The sequence below is a fragment of the Neltuma alba genome, unplaced genomic scaffold (assembly GCF_004799145.2).
Source record: "Neltuma alba isolate B1F8T4 unplaced genomic scaffold, ASM479914v2 tig00004702_pilon, whole genome shotgun sequence".
Lineage (NCBI taxonomy): Eukaryota > Viridiplantae > Streptophyta > Magnoliopsida > Fabales > Fabaceae > Neltuma > Neltuma alba.
The window spans coordinates 1-10,323 of record NW_021633827.1 but is presented as its reverse complement, the minus strand read 5'-3'; the positions used below and the strand labels follow the sequence as shown (position 1 = coordinate 10,323).

Here is a 10,323-nt window from a genome sequence, read left to right as displayed (position 1 = left end):
TGTAACTATTACAAGCACTACTTTGAAAAAAATGAATTAATATGACGAAGAAAATGGATTAGGATCTTATATTTAGAACTAAATTAAAGTTAAACTAGTTTTATATTAAGGACTTGAGATAGTATTAGTTATCTAGCTATCTAAGCCACACAACTTCATCAAAAGCTGATGCATGCAAAGACTACCTAATGGCCACCAACACAAGGTCAAAACGTATGTAAGCTTAGCTTACTCGAATCATAGATTTTGGTGTCATTTCCCACGCACACGCTTAGTCATATAATTTGATGTTATCTCAATCGCTACAGTTCAATTAAAATGGAAGATATATATAATAAATAAAAAAAAATGCATATGTATAAATTTGTCATTGAATCTAACAATCTGATTCTGTCGACTCAGATACAAGAAAGACAGTGCAGGGAGGGTAACAAGCAACAACTCATTGCAACTTTGGGACAATGAGACAAGAACACTCGCAAACTTCACTACTCGTTTCACCTTCATCATCAACGTACTAAATGAAACTTGTGATGGGAAAGGAGATGGCATCACATTCTTCTTGGCAGAGCCTGGTTTTTCCGTTTCCATCTCCCCCATATGGCACAGGTATTGGCCTTGTGAGTCGCGCACGGATGCAGGATCAAAATTATCTCGACGAACATCCATTCGTAGCAGTGGAATTTGACACCTTTCCCAATACGGATGTGGGTGATCCACCCTATGATCACGTAGGAATCCTTGCAAAAACAATGCAGACTAATCATAGAACGCAAGGGTACACTATGAATGATGGTAGAAAGTATGATGCTGAGATTACCTATGAGTCTAGCTCTTTCCAGTTAAGTGTCATGTTTACAGGATATAAGGATAACATCAACATAAGACAAAATCATTCCCGTACGATTGATTTGGGAGACTACCTACCAGAAGAAGTTCAATTTGGAGTCTCTTCAGCCACAGGGTTACGGTTTGAGTTACATACACTGTGTTCATGGTCCTTTAATTCAAGTCTTGGAGTGCCCGGAGTGATGCAAAGGGGTGAAAACAATAATAAGCTTTCGGTCATTGGATTGAGCATTGGATCAGTTTTAGTGATTGGCGTGTTATGCATGGCTTGGTTTCTGATATGGAGGTCAAATTGTAGAGTGGAAGGACGTGATCGCTTGGATCTTTCCTTGGACGAAGATTTTGAATGTGTCGGACCAAAGAAGTTTTCCTATAACGAACTTGTAAGAGCCACAAATAACTTCTCAGAGGAACATAAACTCGGAGAAGGAGGTTTTGGTGGGGTCTACAAAGGATTTATCAGAGGCTTGAATTCTTATGTTGCAGTAAAGAAGGGTTCCCATGAATCTAGACAAGGAGTGAAGGAGTATGCCGCTGAAGTAAAGATCATCGGTCAACTGAGGCACAAGAATTTGGTGCAACTCATGGGTTGGTGCCACGAGAAGAATGATTTTCGACTTATTTATGAGTTCATGCCAAGTGGAAGCTTAGATTATCATCTATATCGAAGCAGAAACCTTTTGACATGGCCAGTCAGATACAGTATTGCTAAAGGCTTAGCCTCAGCAGTACTATACCTTCATGAAGAGTGGGAGCAGTGTGTGGTTCACAGGGACATAAAATCAAGCAATATTATGTTAGATTCAAATTTCGATACAAAGCTTGGAGATTTTGGGTTAGCAAGGCTCGTAGAACATGGAAAGCGCTCAGAAATAACAATTGTTGCAGGAACAAAAGGGTACATGGCTCCTGAATGTGCAACCATAAGCAAGGCAATAAAGGAGTCTGATATATACAGTTTTGGAATTGTTGCTCTAGAAATAACTTGTGGGAGAAAGCCAATTGACCACTATGCTCCCAATGACCAAGTCATGATGTTGGAATGGGTATGGGAACTATATGGCAAAGGTGAGCTTCTTGAAGCAGCTGATAAGAGGTTTGATGGAGATTTTGATGAGCAAGAACTTGAAAGGCTAATGATTCTTTGGCTATCGTGTGCTCACCCAGATTATACTATGAGGCCTACAGTTAGACAAGCACTTCATGTACTTAACTTTGAAGCTTCACTGCCTACTCTCCCACCTACAATGCCCAAACCAACATATGTTGGTCCATCCTTTTCTGATATTGGTTCTTCAATTTATTCATCTGCATATGCTAGTTCTTCTGCAACCAATGACTCTAGGCCTTCAACCAAGTGGAGGTCATACACTAAATCCTCACAATATTCATCCAATTCAGGCCACTCATCTGCAAAGGAAAAATTCTGACTGAATTAGATTTTCCAAGTTACAATTTCAAACTTGGACTAATGCTGGTTTCACTCACAATTGATTTCCTTTCAATTACTCATTAGTAGTTCTGCAGGTAAGCAATTGAGAGGATTTAAAGTTATTCCTTCAATTTCTCTTTTATGGTCTCTAGTCTTCATGTGATCTCAGCTTATTATATATAATAATTTCCAACAGGCGAACTTCAATCATCTAAGAAACTTTTGTATGTTTTGGTAATATGAATGTTATTTGACTAAAAACGTGTGATTTGTTTATTGCTTTAATTTACCTAATTTCGTTTTTAGCCTTTTGTTTACTGGAAACTTTAACATGGTTGCATTGTCTGAGTTTGTATCTCATTGGAGTGTGGGTGTGTGAGAATCAAGTTTTGCATAACCTTTTTTCCCGTTTAATAAGCATTTCGAGTTTGAACCAATCAGCATTGATGATGCATGGAAAACCATTGGAACGTTTTCTTTTCTTTTTATTTTTATTTTGTTCAATTTGCAAAAAATAATTTCTGTCAAATATTCTCATATTAGAACTTGGCCAATTAAAATATCCACCCTCTGAAGAATTCTCAAGTAGACCATGGATATAGGCCAGTTCATTGTTATCGGAAATTGGCCTCGTTTGTCCTGTCAGTGCCTAAAATCTGAGCTTATAATCGTTCCAACATGTTCATTATTGAGTGTCATGTAACCACTAATATAAAAAGTAGCTTTCTTGTTAGTCCTCTTTGTAGGTTTAGGAAAAAAAACGACATAATAATAAATGCAGTGACATGTTTATAATAAATTTATGGCTTTTAAATTGATTGTTTAGTTGATATAAAATGTCAATAAATTATGTCATGAAAGCCCCCACTGGAGTAATGAACTTTTAAATATATTCTAATCATTCGCAGTAAACATATTTCCGTTAAATATTATCAACTGCTTTACAAGAAATTAAAGCTTTAAGTACAATTTGTTACTGTTTTAACTGCTATGATCATTTCCTTTTTTTTTTTTTTATATGTGTTGGCAATCAAACCAAGGTAAGAAAAATGACAAAATAGTCTCTATCTACTGTTCTTATTCTCAACACCTCCCTACTACTCTGTACTACTCTTGACAAAGCAGTCCATGAACCTCTTTCTGGAAAAGACTCCTTGGCTAAGAAGCCATCAATTAAGGAGTCAACAATCCCAAATGACTTTGCATGCTTTGTTTTTTTTCCTTTTCTGAAATGGAAAAGAATTCCATTGAAGAATGAAATTACAAGAAGTTAATACAAAACCCAGACTAATTACAATAAAGGAGGAGACTTTGCATGCTTTTTCTTTTGGGGAAAAAAAAGAGAAAAATTAAATTCTAAAAATTGAAATTGCAAAGGCACCGTGTACCACCGGTTAAGTGTGAATGCTTTGCCCCACCTCATGTGGTTAGCAAATGCTTAGTGTCAACCAAATGGGGTCACTGATTGCTATATCAACAAATTTCTACAAGAATTTACTTCCGTGGCCCATAGGGAATCCATTTTTAAGCCAAGTGTGAACAGGTGGAATAACGTATAAAATGTGAGAGACACATGGGTCATAGGGTGTTTTGAAAATTAAAAAATTATAGAGATCAAAGTATCAATTATTGTAAATCATAGGGATCAAATGAAGAATTTTCTCCGTGATTCATTAACGGCTAAAGAATTATATGCTTTTACGGAACAAAACCCAGTCTCTTTATATAATACGAGTCATTATTTCTCAAACCACCTCCAAACATAAGCCTCACTTCTATGTGAGATGCTATATGGCGATATCTCTCCACATGAGGAAAACTAACCTGCTTCCTTGTTTGTTCATAACAAAAATTCTTGTTTCTCATAATCCCTGCTCGTGTCACCTCGATAACCTTCAACTATGAGAAATTTCTTGACGTGGATCATCAGAACTTGAACCTTCAAGGAGATGCTTTCCAGGAAAATGGGATGCTCAACCTCACCAGGTAATCTGTACATCAGGAGACAATACTGGTGCTTCTAGTTTCTTTTATTACATTTTGATGGTCTCATCTAAATGATATTTGTGTGTCCATGTAAATTATAGCTGCTTGCGTTGGATTTATTAAAAACATTTTTTTTCACTTCTGTCTTACGATATACACGCGGAGTCCTTATTTATAAGTCAGTGCATAAATGTTTTTATATATGTTTCCATTTGAAAGTTATTTCAAACTTGGACTAAATTGCTGTCTCGAACGGAAAGTAAAGATACTGTATGAAACTTGCACAAAACCAGTAAAGATTCTCCTATTTCAGTATTGGACAAAATTATTGTAAGGAACTGGAAGTAAAACTACTGAAAAAGTTTGGAGTGCGTATAAAATTTACACAACCCATACTATTAAAAAGCACCAACCTGACTTGAAATTTCTCCTATTTTACTCGAACTAAATTCTTTGAAAATAGGTTAACGACCTTGTTTTCAAAAAACACAAAAAGAGACCTCACCGCTAGCGGATCTCCGTTAACCAAGTTGTCATTGCCATTAGGTTCTTAGTGACCAAAAGGACGGCATATGGGCAGGGAAAGGCATTTCTATCCTCGTGTCTTTGGGTGAAAAAATTTAGACAATGATCTTGGTCCTTCCATTGGGTTTCACTAATTTGAGGTATTCAAATGTTACTTGTTGTCCTCACGAGGTCTGTAATTATGATTTCTCTGTTTACTATAAAGACAAGCTTGTATATCAATTATGCATTATTTCTTTATGGTTGCCAAGAAATAGAGATAAAGCAATAGTAGTTAGATCAAGTGAAACGTACTTGATTCTCTCTAGATAATTTCCAAGTCTTGCGGATAAAATAAATCACTTGGAAAGAGCTAACCTTATTTGATGCTTAAGAAAAAAACACAAATTTGGATTAGTCGATGGTACAAAATAGCAAATTGTTAATTAAGGACAGCAAAGAAATAGAGTTAAAGAAAGGAGTCTAAGGTCTCTCAATTACAATCTAAGCCACACAAATTAATTAAAAGATAATGCATGCGAAGACTTGCTAGAGACCACCACTTAGGGTCAAAACGTGCGTTTACTCAATGTTTTTGGTATCCTTTCCCAGCCACCCGTCCAGTCATATAATTTGGCGTTATCTCATATCCCTAAAATTCAACTGATGTTAAAGATATATGATAAAAAAAATTCGGGTTAATACAGATTTTGGTCTTTTAAGTTTATTCACAATTTGATTTTAGTCTCTCAAATTTTAAACCATAGGTTTGTCTTTCAAGTTTTTTTTTTTTTAATATTAGTCCCTATAATCTAATAAAAACTTAAACTATTTTGCCTCTTAAGGGACTAAAAGCTATGGTTTGAAACTTGAGGTATCAAAACCAAAATGAAAACAAACTTGAGGGACTAAAGATTACATTAACCCAAAAAATTCCTATAAATGTATAAATTTGTTATGAATCTAACAATCTGATTTTTAACTCAGATACAAAAAAGACAGTGCAGGGAGAGTAACGTACAAGAACCTGTTGCAACTGGGGGACAAAGAGACAAGAACACTTGTAAACTTCATTACCCGTTTCAGCTTCATCATCAATGTACTAAATGAAACTCATGATGGGCATGGAGATGGCATCACATTCTTCTTGGCACACCCGAATTTTCCATTTCCAGTGCCCCCAGATGGCACTGGTATTGGTCTTGTGGGTCGTAGAGAAATGGGAGATCCAACTTATGCTGATGCACATCCATTTGTAGCAGTCGAGTTTGACACCATGCTTAATGCAAGAGATCCACCTTATGATCATGTGGGAATCAATGTAAAACAAATGTGGTCTCCTTACACAACACAATGGTACACTATGAATGACGGTAGAAAGTATGATGCTGAGATTACCTACAATTCTAGCTCATTGCAGTTAAGTGTCATGTTCACAGGATATAAGAATAACATCAAAATCAGACAAAATTATTCCCATCAGATTGATTTGAGAGACTACCTACCAGAACAAGTTCAGTTTGGGTTCTCATCAGCCACAGGACTTCAGTTTGAGTTACATACGCTATGCTCATGGGCCTTCAATTCAAGTCTTAATAAAGTGTGGGGAGGAGTGGTGCAAAAGAGTAAAAGCAATAATAAGCGTTTGGTCATTGGATTGAGCATTGGATCGGTTGTAGGGGTTGGTGGGTTATGCATAGCTTGGTTCCTCATATGGAAGTTAAATTGCAGGGCAAAAAAAGATGATCGCTTGGATGTTTCTTTGGACAGAGACTTTGAAAGTGTTGGACCAAAGAAGTTTTCCTATAATGAACTTGCGAGAGCCACAAACAACTTTGCAGAGGAACACAAACTTGGAGAAGGAGGTTTTGGTGGTGTCTACAAAGGATTCATGAGAGGCTTAAATACTTTTGTTGCAATTAAGAAGGTGTCCAAAGAATCTAGACAAGGGGTAAAGGAGTATGCCTCTGAAGTAAAGATCATCAGTCAATTAAGGCACAAGAATTTGGTACAATTGATGGGTTGGTGCCACCAGAAAAATGATCTTCTACTCATCTATGAGTTCATGCCAAATGGAAGCTTAGATTATCATTTATTTAAAAGCAAAGACCTCTTGACATGGCCAACTCGATACAATATTGCTCAAGGTTTAGCCTCAGCAGTGCTCTACTTGCATGAAGAGTGGGAGCAATGCGTAGTCCACAGAGACATAAAATCAAGCAATATTATGTTGGACTCAAATTTCAACACTAAGCTTGGAGATTTTGGATTAGCAAGACTCGTAGAACATGGCAAAGGGTTAACATCAACAATTGCAGCAGGAACAAAAGGATACATGGCTCCTGAATGTTTGGCGAGGGGCAAGGCCACAAGAGAATCTGACATGTACAGTTTTGGAGTTGTTGCTTTAGAAATAGCATGTGGGCGAAAACCAATTGACCCTAATGCTAGTGATGAACGAGTCATGATGGTGGAATGGGTGTGGGAACTCTATGGCAGAGGGGAGCTTCTTGAAGCAGTTGACAAAAGGCTTGATAATGGAGATTTTGATGAGCAAGAAGTTGAAAGGTTAATGATTATTGGGCTTTGGTCTGCTCATCCAGATTGCACTATGAGGCCTACAATTAGACAAGCACTTCATGTACTTAACTTTGAAGCTCCATTGCCCACTCTCCCACCAACAATGCCCCAACCAATGTATGCTGCTCCAACTTTTCCTGATATTGGTTCTTTAAACTTTTCATCTGCTTATGCTAGTTCTTCTGCAACCTATCAAGCTAGGCCTTCATCAAGTAATAGGTCATACACTGGATCCTCACAATCATCCACATCAGGCACAAATCAAGGAAGGAAAATAGTCGAGGAAGTTTCTCTTTAGTAACAAGTTTCTTGCTTGGAAGGCTATATCTCAAGTCAGATTTCCTTTTTATGGTATTTAGTTATCTGACCTTCTAGCTTAGAACAGTAAGCATACTTTAGTACTAGTTGACGTATAATAAAAAAATACTTTTGAATCAATACAATAAGATATATTATTAATTCATACTGAGAATAAACGTTTAATTTGTTATAGAGGAGATTTTCTTTGTTTGGTCCATGGCGGATCTGTTTTCGTGTATGAAATAATTTAGGTTAATTTTTATAGGAAAGTTATTTACCTCACATTCCAATATTCTTATACTAGTTGTTACCCCCTCATATGTAAACTGTATGACTTTGATATTTGCAACATGCAAACATTTTTTTTAGGACTTTTCAAAGACCGTCTCTTATACATTATCATATGTTTTCTTCCAAATCAATTAAAACCATATGCAAGTCTTTTTCTTTGCTTTGATACTTTTTCATCAACCCCTTTAATAAATAAATCATTCTGTTGTGAATCTTCCTAGCATGAACCCGAATTGATTCTCGAAACTATAAATCTCCAATTTCAACTTGTGTTTTAAAACTTTATTGGTCATGCATAAATATTTTTGTATATTCTAATTAAATCATAGTATTTGAATCATGATTGGGTTTATTCCAACCACTACTTCAACTGATTCAAAAACAGCTTTTATTTTCAATATCTTGGTGGGAATACTCAGCTTCTCTGTCATGCCTTCAAATCCACAAAATCGGGTCAACAAATGCATAATGTGAGGGTTGAAAATTCAATTATATGATCAGCGACGGGACAATGTAGTGATTCCAAACACAATTAATGCAAGCTTTTGTCTTCAGGGGGAAAGTCAACATTCAATACAAGTGGGCGTTGATTTTTTCATATTGACTCAGTCAACTCAACTCCTCCCCCTCACAATTATTATCCATTTTCATTGATCATTTTCTGGGCATTTTTTATGGTCATTGATGAAACCCAAAATTTATTATCCATTTCAAATTAAATCCAATCATATTTCATGAAATTTTTTCCCATTCATAAAGTGAATGTAAATAGTATACTATTTAAAAAGAAAATAAATAAAAGACTGAAGTTATGCAAAAAGATGAAGTCATATCTTGTAAAAGGGTCCACTAATTTCTTTTTTTTCCCCCTCTTCCCAAATACACATTGTACATTTATTTTGTTAAGGACTTAAAGTAGAAGAACCAAACACATTCCTAACTTTTGAACAAAAAAACCAATTCCGAACCACTAGTATAACATCATAAATACATAATAATCTGGTGAGATGTGTTGTATTGGCTCTATTTTAATTATTTTGAAAAGAACAAAGATTTTTTTATTATATACTCCTCCAGTCCTAAACAAAAGACTCGTATACTACTGTGTATAAGGATCTTATATTTAAGATCGAAGGAGTAATATATTGATAAAATATCACTCCAACCAATCACTTCACTGAAGAAGCAACTCTCGTCCTCCTTAAACGGGAGATTGTGCAATATGGGCATGTGGTGGGTGTGTATAGGTGTGCGTATCTCTTTTCGCTATGAGATAGGATTAAGTTATGGGTAAAATTCATCGATCTTATCTATAAAAGCTAGTTATAGATCATAGATGCCACCTCAAGTCACAATATCTCTGGAAATTATAATTTTTTAAAATTATTCCTGTTAATTGCACACACGCACACATATAGATTGGATTTCATATCAAGAGGTAGTTTAGTTTCAATATAGATAATTAAAAAGAGTATTTAAAGAAACTAACAAACTGTTTTTTAAAAAAACTAATTTAACTAATTTATTTACCTCAAGAACATAGTTTTATAATTTCTACATTTAGTGTTGAATTGAGAATTAAATTAAAAAAATAATTACTTATTGTACTCCATCTATTCTCAGTTAACTACTCAATTTTAAGTGTAATTAATTGCATATCTATAATGGTGCCATCATTCAAAATTAGAAGAGGACTTGTCAGAAATGTTGCAATAGATGACCAATTTGTTAATAGGCTTATTCCCCATTTGGAGGGAAAAATATCAAGCCTAACCCTCATAATTTCAGGTCTAAACGGGCCGGCCCGACGGGCTCGGCCCATTTTTCCGACTCTACTCTTCCAGTCCTTAATATAGGACCCAATTGTGAGTTAGTTTTAAGTCCTAAATATAAGACTCATTTCTTATATCTATCAATTTTCTCTAAATTACCCTATAATACTCCCTCAACTATAATCAAGTAGAAGAGGAAGAGGGAGAGTATTAAGAAAGATGATTATGTATTTTAGAAAAAAAAACATGTCACATTTCTTATAATTAACTAACTTAACTAACTTTTTTAATCTAATCAAATTAGTAAATGGGTATTATATTAAGGGCCGAAGGAGTATTGTTTTTTTTTTCTTTCAAAATAAAAGTCTTGTTAATAATACTCTTTTTGATTGAGAATACATTTAGTTTAAAAATATCAATGCATATAATATAAATCAAATCATTACTAAAGTCCAAATTAACCCATTTTTAAAAATTAATTAGGATAAATTATTGTCTAACACTAAATTTAATTTTAAAATGATAATAATAACTAAATATTTGAAAATTATAACAATGTAAAAAATTTAATAACATATGAAATTATATAAAAAATTTTAAAAAAAACAA

At 34.9% G+C, this 10,323-nt stretch overlaps 2 protein-coding genes across 2 annotated transcripts; both read left to right on the top strand.

Annotated features, from left to right (window-relative positions):
• The first annotated feature begins 521 nt into the window (after positions 1–521).
• Positions 522–2,279, top strand: LOC114745545 (L-type lectin-domain containing receptor kinase IX.1-like). The gene has a single exon (XM_028933706.1). The coding sequence runs from the start codon at positions 522–524 to the stop codon at positions 2,277–2,279; it is 1,758 nt and encodes a 585-aa protein (XP_028789539.1).
• A 2,595-nt stretch (positions 2,280–4,874) lies between these two features.
• LOC114745546 (L-type lectin-domain containing receptor kinase IX.1) lies at positions 4,875–7,842 on the top strand. Its single transcript, XM_028933707.1, has 2 exons — positions 4,875–4,932; positions 5,759–7,842. Exons 1-2 carry the CDS (start codon positions 4,895–4,897, stop codon positions 7,647–7,649), a joined length of 1,929 nt encoding a protein of 642 aa, XP_028789540.1. The 5' UTR covers positions 4,875–4,894; the 3' UTR covers positions 7,650–7,842.
• Positions 7,843–10,323: the final 2,481 nt, after the last annotated feature.

Bases quoted from the DNA above. Each gene is read 5' to 3' on its own strand.
- LOC114745545 (XM_028933706.1), top strand. From the start codon at position 522: ATGAAACTTGTGATGGGAAAGGAGATGGCATCACATTCTTCTTGGCAG.
- LOC114745546 (XM_028933707.1), top strand. From the start codon at position 4,895: ATGATCTTGGTCCTTCCATTGGGTTTCACTAATTTGAG. The intron at 4,933-5,758 runs GTATTCAAATGT...TTTTTAACTCAG, and splicing joins TTGGGTTTCACTAATTTGAG to ATACAAAAAAGACAGTGCAG.